Consider the following 15879-nt stretch of genomic DNA (forward strand, 5'->3'; position numbering starts at 1 on the left):
ATTTAATATATTAGATAACTAGAAATGCATAATGTCCTGAAAAGAAAACTCACAACAGTTGGAAACAATTTATACATAATTTAGGTGCTCTTGTTGTTGTCAATATTCTTGGCCAAAACTCCAATAATATCTTAACTAATAATAACTAGTTTAGTTCTGAAATCCTTAAACTAAGCTAACAATACAAAGTAGTCCTTTTGAGTGTATAATACTATTATTGAAATTAACTGTAACGAAAGAGTGGGGTATAATTTACTAATAAGATACTAAAATACTTAACTGAATGCCAAGTACAGTGTTTTCAGTAAAACTGATTCCCCAACAAAAATAATGTATACAAACTCACAAATAATAGCATACCAAGTTTTGTTTGTTTGGAGTTAAGAACAAAGCTACACGATGGGCTATCTGTCCTCTGCCCGCCACATATTTTGAAACCCAATTTCCAGCGAGATAAGTCTGCAGTTGCACCACTTGTCCACTGGAGAGCTCAGATTGAGTCAATCAAGAACTTAAGGGAGCATTCTCTAGTCAACAACACCACTTAGGTTCTTTAACTGTAAAATAAAGATTCCGGACAAATATAAATAAAATATTTATTGCTACAAATAAATAGAACCCAGATAGAATGACAGTCGCTCCTACTATGTTTTGTTTAGCTCCACAGGATTAATCTCTGTACAACTAAACATGTTCTTTTTGAAATATGGACTGGCTAAGTAAAGTGCACCAAAATTCTACAGGTAAGCAAAACAAAATTTGTTTATCTAATCATTTGTTCCACCATATTTGTAACATTCAGTTAAAGTCAACCTAGTCAACAAAGAGTATTATGTTACAAATCCATTCAAGTTGCATGTTATATATTACTGCAATATCCTCTGGGGCAAAATAAACTTTATGTACTACAGAGAACAAAGAGACTAGACAAAACTAATTTTGCAGACTTTCTGGACATTATGTTTCCACAATTATAGTAAGGAAACTAAATAACTGAAAATATTTTAAAAATTACTATCATTATAGCAGAAGGAAAACATGTTATATACCTATATTTCACACCAGTAGACTATTTGTACAATGTCTTAGTGATTACCTACATATCACACCAGTAGTCTGTTTGTTTGGTGTCTCAATGAGATACCCACATATCACACCATTAAGCTATTTCTATAATGTTTCAATGATATAAATACGTATCACACCAGTAGTCTGTTTGTGTAATGTCTCAGTGATATACCTGCATATCACACCAGTAGTCTGTTTAACGTCTCAATGATATACCTACTTCTTTTAAGAGTGCTCATGTCTAGAATGAGGAATAAGATAAGACCAGAGATTTCTGATGCTCAGTTTGGATTTATAGCCGATAAAGGCACTAGAAATGCAATTTTCGCTCTAAACATGCTCATGGAAAGATCACTGGAAGTACAAAAGGATTTATATCTATGTTTTATTGATTATTCTAAAGCCTTTGACAAAGTGAGACATGGTGACCTATTCAACATGTTGTCAGACCTGAACATCGATGCTAAAGATCTAAGAATCCTTAGAAACCTTTACTGGCAGCAAATGGCAGCTATCAAAATTGAAAATGAATTGAGTGAATATAGACCAATTGAAAGAGGGATGAGGCAGGGATGTGTATTTTCACCAGATCTTTTTAACTTATACAGCGAAATAATCCTACGAAACATCAGTGAACATCAGGGAGTCAAAGTAGGTGGATGCAATGTCAACAACTTGCGCTACACTGGTGACACAGTCCTCATTGCGTACTCCAAACGAAATCTACAGACTCTCCTCACAACAACAGTAGACGAGAGTGAAGAAAAAGGCTTGCAGTTAAACACAAAGAAAACAGAGTGCATGGTTATCTCAAAACAATCAATTACACCCACATGTAGCATAACCGGCAAGGACGTGAGAATAAAAGAAGTCGAGAGCTTCAAATATCTTGGATATACTTTAACATCAAATGCAAAGAGTGACACAGAAATAAAGAAAAGAATTGCAATGTCCAAGGATACTTTCTATAAAATGAAGTCCATATTCACAAACAGGAACACAACAAATGTCACTAAAATTAACACCTTGAAATTATATGTATGGTCTGTTCTCTTATATGGCTGTGAGAGCTGGACACTGAACAAAGATACAGAGAAGAGATTAGAAGCTGCTGAAATGTGGTTCCTTAGAAGGATGCTAAAAATATCATGGACTGAAAGAAAAAAAAATGTGGAAGTCATGGAACTGGCAGGATACAAAAGATCCCTCATGAAAACTATAAGAAAAAGACAAATGGAATTTTTAGGACACATCTGTAAGAAGAATGGAATAGAGAAACAGATGCTATGTGGAAAAATAGAAGGGAGGAAAAGCAGAGGGTGTCAAAGAACTAAATATATCGACAGCCTCAATAACTATGTCACCAAGAACTCAATGAGCAACATTGAGTTGATAAGGAGGATTGACAACAGAGAGGTCTGGCATGCCATGGTCGTCGCTGTCTCCTGCAGATTTGACACAAGAAGAAGAAGAAGATATACCTACATATCACACCAGTAGGCTGTTTCTATAATGTCTCAATGATATACCTACATATCACACCAGTAGTCTGTTTGCGTAATGTCTCAGTGATATGCCTACATATCATGCCAGTAGTCTGTTTGCATAATGTCTCAGTGGTATACCTACATATCACACTAGTAGTCTGTTTGTGTAATGTCTCAGTGATATACTTACATTTCACACCAGAAGTCTGTTTGTTTAATGTCTGAGGTTTCCTGAATTTGATATTTTGTGTGAGTATTATTTAGTTGTTGAGGTAGTGTGTAATTGTTACAGTAATTCTGGTTTCTGGTAATCAGTTGTTTGATATCTCTAAGATATATTAATTCAGCTGGTATTTGAACTCGATTTGTTCATGGTTTAGGATAAAGTTTAAAAGTAGAGCATTTTCAATATGTCTATGTATTTGTATAGCTTGAAAGGTATAATGCACTTCATTTATTAATAACCACTGAAAAAATTATTGTTCCTTATTATGTAAAACAGGTACATCAAGACTATATAAGAACAACTTGCATTGATTACAATTTAACCAAGAATCTCAGAAAATGTAATTCTGGTGTAGGATTTAACTTGGTTTGTTTTGAAATTCATGCAAAGCTACATGCAGGCTATCTGTGCTAGCTGTCCCTAATTTAGCAGTGTAAGGCTAGAGGGAAGGCAACTAGTCATCACCACCCACTGCCAACTTTTGGTCTACTCTTTTACCAATGAATAGTGGGATTGATCGTCATATGGTTATGCCCCCACATCTGAAAGGGCAAGCATGTTTGGTGTGATGGGGATTCAAACCCGCGACCCTCAGATTATGAGTCAATTGCCTTAATCACCTGGCCATGCAGGGCCTCTTGTGTAGGGAGCACATAATTATATTTTCTTTTATTGAGTAAGAAGATATGATATTTTATTTCTGTTATATGTATTTTTTGAGCGATCCATTTTAGATCATATTATTTTACAAAGATCATTTTGTCCTTATAGATATGATGACCTGGTTGTTGGTGCTCCTTTTTATTTTAGTGACCAGGAAGGTGGAGCTGTTTATGTATATTTAAGCTCTGAAACAGTAAGAATTTATTTAATTCTAATATAAAATAGAGAAAAATCCATGTCTTGGTGCTATAGAATATTGTTAGAACCATAAAAGTAGGTTGTTTTATAAACTGGATAGGCTAAACATAATCCAGCTTATTAGAATAACAGCTTCTTAAAGGAATTTAAACATCTCTTTATAGATATATAATAACAATGAAGTTAATCATAGTAAGTCCACATGCATGTACATGTTTTATATAATCTGGAGTAGTTTTAATCCTGTGAAGTCCACATACACCTTTCATATAACCTTGAACAATTTTAACCCTGTGAAGTCCACATGCATGTACATGTTTTATATAATCTGGAGTAGTTTTAATCCTGTGAAGTCCACATACACCTTTTATATAACCTTGAACAATTTTAACCCTGTGAAGTCCACATGCACATATATGTTTTATATAACCTGCAGTAGGTTTAATCCTGTGAGGTCCACATACATATACACGTTGTTTTTATAACCTGGAGTAGTTTTAACCCTATAAAGTCTTTATGCATATGCATGTACTGTATATTGTAGAACATTTATTACATTAAGTAAAAAGTATCACTTTTACTTCCTTTTTAATTAAAATATAATTTTATTTAACTGATATTAACTTTAGTTGTTGTTAGCCCAGTGAATCTGATATTTTTGTTTATACATTATATTATTATGTCATCACTTTGTACTTCTAATTCTAGGGAATTGGTACAGACACAATTCCTAAACATTACACTGGAAAACCTGAGTCAAGGTTTGGTTTTGCACTTGCTAGTGCTGGAGATCTGAATAGAGATGGTTTCACTGGTAAATATGTCTTTTTATTACTTAGTTTGTTATTCAGATGGCTTCACTATATCTTTTTATCACTTAGTTTGTTATTTGGATGGCTTCACTGATAAATATGTCTTTTTTTTTATAACTTTGTTTGTTTTCTTCTCTATGAGATCTGTCTAAGTAGAAAACAGAATGTCTTTCAAATGTGTCCACTTATAAAGATGCTACCTACAGATCATAAAAATTAATGTTAGAACTAGTTCTGCCCTAATTAATATTATGAACAAAAGTAATATTTTATTGTGTTTAGGGTCTGCTTCTTTTATTTCTTTTTGTAAAAAAGTTACTAAAAACCTATTCCAGCTAGTTTTTAAAATATTTTGGAGCCTGTAAAACACTGGCACTAGGCTGTTAAAATTCCTGTGTAGGCTGTGCTACTGCACAAAACCCATTTTCAACTAGACAACCTCAATAGTGATTTTAAAAATTTTATATCGAGTATTACATAGATTTTGATTTAAATAGTTCAAATCCATTCTTGCTTATTGAAACACAAAACTATCCATCCTTATTTATCAAAACACTATGTTATCTTCCCTTCTTCAGAAACACTATGGTTATAAATCTTGTTTATTGAAACATTATGTTATTCATCCTTGATCACTGAAACACACTATGTTATCCATTTGTGTTCATTGAAACACTATGATATTCATACTTATTCATTGAAACACTGTGATATCCAGCCTTGATGAATGGAACACTGTGCTACCCATCTTTGTTTATTGAAACACTTTCGAATCCATCTTTATTTATTGAAACACTGTGCTACCCATCTTTGCTAAATTTATGTTGATTGTTTATACAGTTTTTATTTCAGATGTATTTGTGTGAGAGAGTTCAGGTTTCATATACGTACTTAACTACAAATAAGTGTTTTCAGGAAAGAGATTCCAATTTCTAGTAATCTTAAGATATTGTATAAAAATTACTTTCTTCTTAGATTTAGCTGTTGGAGCACCATATGAAGGAACAGGAGTAGTGTACATCTATCTTGGATCAAAGACAGGATTGAACAATGAACCATCTCAGGTGAATTATTTAAAACCTTTTATTGGGAAGAATTGTGTCTTCATGTGGATAACTTATGTTTATAAACAAATTTGTTTCTTTTAAACATAACAGTATAATAAGATTATACCCTTAATATCCAATAAAACTAAACCCTTACAATGGCTAAAGACAGCCACTGAGTTTTGAACATGCACCATCTAATAAAGGAATTTAATTCAGAAATCATATATATGCAAATTAAATGTAAAATAATTATTATTCAATCAAACGTTTGGTTATTATGTTTTTTTAATTGATGAGTAATAGTAATTTTTCTCCAACGAATTCAAGAGGTAAAAAATAAGTTTTAAAAGCAAAGAAAGTGTACTATTTTTGTGTTTTAATTTCTTGACGTTTCTTTCTTTTTACGTGTGTGTGTGTGCATAACCAAAGGTAGAGGTAATAAATTCCAAACTTTTACATCCACTAGCAAACGGCGAACATCAAACTAAGTTTTTCTTAATTTGTAAGATTGATAGCAAATTGAATTAATCATGTAAAAAACAGAAAAAGTTACATCTTAATGTAGATAATATCTCCTAGAGAGTTTCCTTCTTTGGGAATTCAGTATCTAGTGCTGGTATTTAATTGACTATGCATTTTACATCTCTCTTTAGATCATTCAAGCTTCAGACTTTCCTAAGCAAGTGTTAGCACGTACCAACCTTGCAACATTTGGTTACTCTATCTCTGGAACCCTAGATCTTGATGGGAATGGCTACCCAGATTTATTGGTTGGAAACTATGAGAGTGACACCGTGGCTTTGTTATGGTAACTATGAGAGTGACACAGTGACTGTTATGATAACTATGGGAATGACACAGTGACTATTATTATAACTGAGAGTGACACAGTGACTTTGTTATGGTAACCATAAGAGTGATGCAGTGACTTTTATTGATAACTATGAAAGTGACTCAGTACTTTTGTTATGGTAACTATGAGAGTGGCACAGTGACTTAGTTATGGTAACTTTGAAAGAGAAGGGCATAGCTGTTCTACTTTTCTAAAAATTAAAATACCACTGACTTTTTAATTATTTTACAAACAGGATGCTTTTAATTATCATTGATAGCCATTCCAGTCATTGTTTTCAAAAAATAAAGTATAGATTCACTAGCATGTGAATGTAGGTTTCACCATTTTCATGTTTCCTCTTCTATCCGGCTTTAGTTTGTGAAAGAAATACCTACATCGCTTGTTTTGTACCAAATGTTCCGAGTTGTTTCATGGTGTAAGGTGCCAGGAAGGGTTTAAAGTATCTACTCTTTTTACCATGTCGCTAATATAAACCTTTTCACAAAATTAACACCACACTCTACAAACAAACACCCTGTTCTTTCATTATCATGAGGGTCAAGACATGAAATTCTTGTGGTTTTGACAGAGGAAAAATTTATCTGTTTAAAGATATTTTAAGAAATCAGACCAAGGTTTTTGTAGTGGCTTGTCAAAATGTGATACTTTCTTGGAAAGTGGATTCACTCCGAGTTTCTTGTAAGGATTTTAATTGTACAGTAAATCCTTCTGTTGTTTTCATATGATAATTTGGTTTGTTTTGTCAGGCTTAGTTAGAACAATATTGTTTGTTGATTTTATGAAGATTTCCATGAAAAAATGAAGTCTTTATTTCATTGTTAAAGTTTGTGCTGCTTAAACATCAGTTACAAAATTCAATCATTGTTATTATCTATAGCTATTGTAACAACATCTTATATTAGGTGGAGGTTAGAATTTTAGAACAAATATGAGAGGCAATAATCCAACATTATTACATCTATTTCTGTAAGGAGAAGATAAACTTTGTGAGAATGTTTTGTATCATATCATTCTTTTAGGTAACTTATCAAGAGTATATATACTATACTCCTACTGTTTCAATCTTTATTTTACTTGCAACAGAAGCCTTTGCTATTTTATCTATTTTATTTGTATTCTAGAAATACTTGCTTCAAGTTTAATTTAAGTTTCTGATGGCTGTGATGGACTGTTAATTTCTGATTTTGTTTTTTAGTTGTGCTTAAAATTCTTCTTTGACAAAGAAAAGGCTTAACAGAAGAGGACACGTGAAAATGTCAAAACTTGTTCCATAGTCATGGCTCTAATCTTTATTTTAGATTATTTTATATACTACTGTATATTTACCTATTATTTTCTCTTTCTTATGAGTTACTATATAAACTGTATAGTAACACATATTCAGTAGCTCTGTTTTAAAAGTGACTTTCATTGTTTAAGTTCCTGAGAATTTCATGTGTCATCACTACAAACATTTAAAATAACCAATCTATTATATATGTTACAAAACTATATTTGTAAGAATCGCTAGAAATACATAAAAACGTATGTACACACACACATATATATATCATTTTTGTGTACAAAGTCAATGAATGAAGGATAATGTTCATTTACAGGGGTCGACCAATCATAGATATTACTACAACAGTGGAAGGGACTTTGAAAAATATCGATGCTACAAAACAAGGTTGTGATGCTAACCCTACATCAACCTTAGTGTGGTGGGTAATAATTCTACAGATAATTAAGACCACATTGGGTGTTTTAATTTAAATAGATTCCATAAAAAACAACAAATATTTTATCTTAACTTTTTATGCTTTTCTTTGCTAACTGAATGCTGATTTTTCTATTTTTAATGTAAAGTATAACAATAGAATGAAAGAAAATGTACTATAAAAACACAGTTTTCTGTATAGTTTCTGTTTTGGAATTAGAAACATTATACTGATTGTAAAATAATCTCAGTGTATGTCCAAGATTGTTCTGGGATAAACAATTTGATATAAATGTTTTAAATCAACATGGTATGAAAATTTTATAAGCTGTATGTTTTCTCAGCTTCTCTTTTAAAGCATGTTTCAAGCTCATCCCATCACCCATTTCTCATGGAACACAAATCCAAATAAAGTATCGTATCGAAGCGGAATCACAAAGGAAATTCCATCGTGTTTACTTTCAATCCGTTAAAGAAACTGAAATGTCCAACATTGTAGAAAAAACCATTATACTTCAAAGGGAAGCAATCGAATCTTTAGAATGTTCCACAGAAGTGGTCTACCTTAAGGTACTTTAACTTTAAACTATTTAAAATATTCTTCGTAAAGAATTTCAGATTGATAAAGTGTAGAACATTATCAAGTTAATGCAAAATCAACATTATAAATCAAAGTAAATCATTCATGTGGAATAATGTCCATTTAATAATCTAGATTGTAGATATATCTTAATTTCTAGTTCATATTCAACAACAGTGTAGAAAATAAATTTTTGTTAACCTCTAACTTACTTTCAACGACGTAGATTATAGAGATTTTTTAACCTCTAGCTCACTTTCAACAACGTAGATTATGGATGTTTCTCAACAACTAGCTCACCTCCAACAACAGTGTAGAATATAGATGTTTGTTAACCTCTAGCTCACTTTCAATGACGTAGATTATAGTTATTTCTTAACCTCTAGCTCACTTTCAGCAACAACATAGATTATAGATGTTTGTTAATTTCTAGCTAACTTTTAGTGACGTAGATTATAGATGTTTGTTAACCTCTAGCTAACTTTCAACAACGTAGATTATAGATGTTTGTTAACTTCTAGCTAACTTTCAACAACGTAGATTATAGATGTTTGTTAACTTCTAACTCACTTTCAACAACGTAGATTATGGATGTTTCTCAACCACTAGCTCACTTCCAACGACAGTGTAGAATACAGATGTTTGTTAATCTCTAACTTACCTTCAATGACTAGATTATAGTTATTTGTTAACCTCTAGCTCACTTTCAACAACCACGTAGATTATAAATGTTTGTTAATCTCTAACTCACTTTCAATGACGTAGATTATAAATGTTTGTTAACTTCTAGCTCACTTTCAACAACAGTATGGATTATAGATGTTTGTTAACCTCTGTCTTGCTTTCAATGACGTAGATTATAAATGTTTGTTAACCTCAAGCTCACTTATAATGACGTAGATTATAAATGTTTGTTAACCTCAAGCTCACTTATAATGTAAATTATAGATGTTTGTTAACCTCTAGCTGACTTTCAACAACGTAAATTATAGAAGTTTGTTAAACTCTAGCCCACTTTCAACAACAGTGTAGAATATAGATGTTTGTTATGCTCTAGATCACTTTCAGTAGCGTGGATTATAGTTGCTTGTTAACCTCTAGCTTACTTTCGAAAACGTATATTACAGATGTTTGATAACCTCAAACTCACTTTCAATGACACAGATTATAGATGTTTGTTAACCTCTGTCTTGCTGACAATGACGTAATTATAAATGTTTGTTAGCCTCTAGCTAACTTTTAGTGACGTAGATTATAGATGTTTGTTAACCTCTAGCTGACTTTCAACTACGTAGATTATGTTAACCTCTGTCTTGCTTTCAATGACGTAGATTATAAATATTTGTTAACCTCTAGCACACTTATAATGATGTAAATTATTGATGTTTGTTAACCTCTAGCTGACTTTCAACAACGTAGATTATAGATGTTTGTTAATCTCTGTCTTGCTTTCAACAACAATGTAGGATATATATGCTTGTTAACCTCTAGCTCACTTTCAATGACACAGATTATAAATGTTTCTTAACCTCAAGCTCAGATTCAACAATGACATAGATTATAGATGTTTGTTAACCTCTGTCTTATTGTCAATGACGTAATTATAAATGTTTGTTAACCTCTAGCTAACTTTCAGTGACGTAAGGTATAGATGTTTGTTAACCTCAAGTACACTTTCAACAACGACATAGATTATAGATGTTTGTTAACTGGTAGCTCACTTTCAATTACATACATTATAGATGTTTGTTAACCTCTGTCTTGCTCTCTGTGACGTAATTATAAATGTTTATTAACCTCTTGCTAACTTTCAGTGATGCAGATTATAGATGGTTGTTAACCTCTTCCTCACTTCAAACAACACAGATTATAAATGTTTGTTAACCTCTTCCTCACTTCAAACAACACAGATTATAAATGTTTGTTAACCTCTAGGTAACTTTCAGTGACGTAGACTATAGATGTTTGTTTATAACCTCTGTCTTGCTTTCAGTGATGTAGATTATAAATGTTTTGTTAACCTTTAGCTCACTTTACAACGACGTAGATTATAGAAATTTGTTAACCTCAAGCTCACTTTCAATGACGTAGATTATAATGTTCGTTAACCTCTAGCTCACTTTCAACAACGTAGATTATGGATGTTTCTCAAAAACTAGCCCACTTTCAACAACAGTGTACATTACAAATGTTTGTTAACCTCTAGCTCACTTTCAATGACGTAGATTATAGTTATTTGTTAACCTCTGCCTTGCTTTTAATGATGTAGATCATAAATGGTTTGTTAATTTCATACTCACTTTCAACAACGACGTAGATTATAGATATTTGTTAACCTCTAGTTCACTTTCATAAAAAATGTAGAATCAAGATGTTTTTAACATCTAGATCACTTTCAGTAACGTAGATTATTGTTGTTTGTTAACCTCTAGCTCACTTTCAATGACGTAGATTATGGATGTTTGTTAAGTTTGAGTTCATTTTCAACAACAACGTATATTATAAATGTTTGATAACCTCAAGCTCACTTTTAATGACACAGATTATAGACGTTTGTTAACCTCGTGCTCACTTTCAATAACGACGTAGATTATAGATGTTTATTAACCTCTAGTTCACTTTGAAGAATATATATTATAAATGTTTGTTCACCTCTCGCTAACTTTCAATGATGTGTATCATAGATGTTTGTTTTTAACCACTTCCTTTCAGTGATGTAGATTATAAATATTTTGTTAACCTTTAACTCACTTTGAACGACGTAGATTATAGACATTTGTTAACCTCCAGCTCACTTTCAACAACCATGTGGATTATAAATGTTTGTTAACCTCCAGTCACTTTCAGTGACGTAGATTATAAATGTTTGTTAACCTCTTGCTAACTTTCAATGAAGTAAATTATAGGTGTTTGTTAACCTATAAATGACTTTCAACAACGTAGATTATAGAAGTTTGTTAACTTCTGGCTCACTTTCAACAACAATGTAGATTATAGATGTTTGTTAACCTCTAGCTCACTTGCAATGACGTAAATTATGTTTGTTAACTTCTAATTCACTTTCAACAACAATGTAGATTATAGATGTTTGTTAACCTCTAGCTCACTTGCAATGACGTAAATTATGTTTGTTAACTTCTAATTCACTTTCAACAACAATGTAGATTATAGATGTTTGTTAACCTCTTGTTCACTTTGAACAACAATGTAGGATATATTTGTATGTTAACCTCTAGCTCACTTTCAATGATGTAGATTATAGTTGTTTGTTAACCTGTAGCTCACTTCCAACAACAATGTAGATTATAGATGTTTGTTAACCTCTAGCTCACTTTCAATGACGTAGATTATGTTTGTTAACTTCTAGCTAACCTTCAGTGACATGGAATATATATGTTTGTTAACCTCTAGCTCACTTTCAAGGACACAGATTATAGATGTTTGGTAATCTCTATCTCACAATGATGTAAGTTATAGATGTTTGTTAACCTCTAGCTCAATGTTAACAACAGTGTAGATTATAGATGTTTGTTAACCTCTGTCTCACTTTCAATGATGCAGATTATAGACATTTTCAAACTCTAGCTCAAAAGATAAAACAATATCTTTGTCAAAGTGAATTCTGTCTCAGAATGTAAAAGGTTTTTCCAATCATTGCAAAAATAACTTGAAAGTGAATGAATAATGATTTAGTTAAACATGTTGTTGTTGTTGATTGTTTAAAGTTTAAATTTCTATATTATGTCAGAGTTAAAAGTTATATACATAGTGTGTGTATAAGGGAAAGGAAAGGAAATGTCTAACAGATATGCATAGAAAATTCCAGTTATTTGCATATAAAAAATATAGTTTTTCTTGCTGCATGAATCCCTTAAATTTCAAATTGTAATCATATCATTGTTACTCAACAAAACGATGGTTAAGAACAAGTATATTTCTTTCAAAAATACGTATAAAATCTGTTTGTTATCAGTATTAAATGAGGGGGAAACTGCAATAGCCACAGCTGAAATTAGATCTCAAATCAGTCAAGAGATGGACCTATGATTAAAGGTTTGAACTTGAAAAACTCAGAGCCATTCTCTGAATTGCTATGCCATGGCTAAAAATATCTACCAACCTATAGTGGCAGATTAATAGAAAAAGCAAGTGGACATGCTTGTATAGTGCACTAGTGCAACAGCTGTCAACCAGTGTTCCATATTTCATATTTTACCAACAGTTAAAAACATGGGGAAAACATGAGACATATTATTCTACTTGTACTGTACAATAATGCAAACTATTGGAGGTAGTGTAATGGTGGGGAAATATTACAGAATTTAGACCTTTTCATTTGTTTTTAAAGATAATAACTATAATGTACCAGACTATTATTGCAAATCACATTTTCCACATGAACAGTGCTAGATAAACAAGGGATCTTCTAAAATGATAATACAACAAACCACAGCCCTCATATTGTCTACAGCTAGTTCAGAAACCATGAGAGTTACTTCACTTATATTTCTTAACCAGCACAATTTCTGGATTTCAGTTTGATGGAGCATCTTTAGGATAAATTTGAGCACAGCATTCTTCACCAACATCTCCTGAACATTCATAATTCAACTGCAAACCACAACTTTTGTTGACTGGGCTACAGTTAAACAACATATCTTAAAATATTTTGTGGGTTCTATGCCACACTGAATTATGGGAAAGAATGGTCAAACCTAGTCTTAAATACAGATCCTAATGAAGTGATCAGTCACTGTGTTTATAATATACTCTCGTGAACTTATGTAAAAGTAACAATACTAGATTTGTAATTACATTTTCAGATAAAACAGTTCTCACTTTGCTAACATATGTCCTTACATTGACTTTAAATATTTCTGTATCTAGGAGAAGAGTGATATTCAGGACCCCATTAACTTTAAGCTAACCTACACATTGATTCAAAAAGAACCTGTTATGCCTGAGGAAGGTGAAGACCTACCAGATATTAGTCTCTATCCAATTTTAAACCAGCAGGAAGCTTCAAGAAACTTTCAGGTAGAATTTCTAATTATTTAATTAGTTTTATTGTAGGAGCAGTTTAATTGCAAAATTTATTTTCCTTTTTTTCTATAACATTTATAACTGTGTAAAAATGTTTACATTGTATATTATATGGTACCTACCAGTAAGATATGTGTAGGAACTATTGGCTTTGTTTGAGTGTAACTCAACTAAAGTTTTCAGTTAATATGCATAATTAGATTGTGATGTTTTGAATAATACTGTGAAACTGATTTACAGTAACAAAACAATCATGTGACTGAAGATGGTTTTGTAGAAATTATTTAATTCCAATATAAAACAACCCCTCTCCACTACTAACATACACACACACATTTGTGATGATAGTTCAACCAATATTTTATTGGTTGGTCAGCCTCTGTACATACAAACATAAAGTGTTAATTTGTTTGTTTGTTTTGGATACATACATAAACTTATGTGTGGACAAATCTACCTTAGACATCCTTAATTTATAACTGTCAGCTATAACAGTGAGAATGTAGATACTCTAATAGAATAGCAGAAGTTAATTAATTGTCACTCTTATAACACACCAGTAGCCCCTTTGGTTACACAGACTAACCACTAGGCTATAACTGAATGATTCTTTATAGAAATATATCATCTTTCTTATGAAAAAAAATTGAAAGAAAACAATGAGTTAGTTTTCAAGATTTCATTACTATATACTGATCAATCACTTGAAAGACTAATTCATAAACTGTTTTTATTAGGCTACGTTTATGAAGAATTGTGGTACAGATGATATTTGTCAAAGTAAACTTCAATTTGATGTGGACTTCAATTTATCAAAGTAGGTATTGTTTAATTTTCAAGTATACTGACTATATATAATATACATTTCTGTAAATATCAAACAGTATGTTACTAGGCAGTATTAACTGGAGAATCACATTGCACAAACTTCTTTCTATTGCTTTATTAAGTTAATACATCTATACTATATCTACAAAACTTTACAAATTTAAGATTTTTAAAAGATAGATTTTCTCAGGCTGTTTGTTCCATTCAATTCATTGTGAAACATGATTTATAATATTTTTATAAATATAAGTACTGAAGTTAATCATGTAATTGATACTGTTTTTCTTTCTCCCATAGTTAGTTAACTTTTGTGAAAATAATTTATGGAAATGCTTGCTATCACACATTTTTTGAAATAAAAATCACTATAGCATGAGTTGAGGAAAACTGACACATTTCATAAGTAATACAGAAGAACGTAAACCACATGAACTTTTTTTACAATACAGAAACAGATTTGCTGTTCTTGTCACAGAAATAAATGATTCAAAGAAAATTAAAATTCCAAAAGAACCATGGTGTTCAGTTTAAAGTTTGAGTGAGAAAACTTAAAGCAAGTATACAATAACCCAACAGTATAAACACAATAATTAACAAACTGAAGAGACTGTTCTACTAACCAACAACAAAAGAAATGGTAAGTAAAGTATAAACACAATAATTAACTGTAATTGCCCACTGTCTTGTGTCATGTATTCTGATCCAGTTAACTTAAACTCAACACAAGTGTTGTATTACTGATCTTTTTATTAAATATCAAGTGCTAAGTAATAAGCGACCGTCAACTATAACGAAGAAAAATAACACTTGAAAATATAGAATATGACTAAACGTTTTAATAGCATGATATACGACTTGATCCCGTTAGTAAGAACACCATGTCTTCCTATAGCTCGTATATAAAACATGTAAAGACATCATAAAACATATCAAAGTGCAGCACACATAAATGCAGAATCGAATTGAAAACATGTCAATCTATGAAGAATTCAGAATAGCATCAACACATACTTTTCCAGATTACAGTTCATTTAACACAAAAGAGCTATGATAATCACAAATGCTGACCAACATGCCTAATACATTATCAATACATCACACATTATTGAAATACAATATTCAGTCATTCAGTAATTCAATACTCTCTCCAATAGCACAACTAGTTTGTGACTAGTGCATTCTAAGATAGTTGGCTGACATAGTTGCTTTCCTTCCCCAGACAGACTTGAATCCCCAATGAGGAGCTTCATCTTTCTGACCATATTGTCTTCGTCAGGTATAGCTTCTACAACCTTGCCAAGTCTGTAATGACTTCTTACTATACCATCATCTTTCAACAGGACAATATCACCATCTGCCAAATTCCTACA

General features: G+C 31.6%; 1 protein-coding gene across 1 annotated transcript in view; it reads left to right on the forward strand.

Moving 5' to 3' along the window:
* The window catches only part of LOC143251611 (integrin alpha-PS1-like), a 65697-nt gene that overhangs the window by 23899 nt on the left and 25919 nt on the right, over positions 1–15879 (forward strand). Inside the window, exons 7-14 of the mRNA XM_076502881.1 lie at positions 3553–3637; positions 4351–4456; positions 5430–5518; positions 6157–6311; positions 7958–8062; positions 8403–8628; positions 13526–13675; positions 14419–14498. Coding sequence (XP_076358996.1) covers positions 3553–3637; positions 4351–4456; positions 5430–5518; positions 6157–6311; positions 7958–8062; positions 8403–8628; positions 13526–13675; positions 14419–14498 — 996 coding nt within the window. The remainder of the gene's footprint in view (positions 1–3552; positions 3638–4350; positions 4457–5429; positions 5519–6156; positions 6312–7957; positions 8063–8402; positions 8629–13525; positions 13676–14418; positions 14499–15879) is intronic.

Source organism: Tachypleus tridentatus, chromosome 6 (genome assembly GCF_004210375.1).
Source record: "Tachypleus tridentatus isolate NWPU-2018 chromosome 6, ASM421037v1, whole genome shotgun sequence".
NCBI lineage: Eukaryota > Metazoa > Arthropoda > Merostomata > Xiphosura > Limulidae > Tachypleus > Tachypleus tridentatus.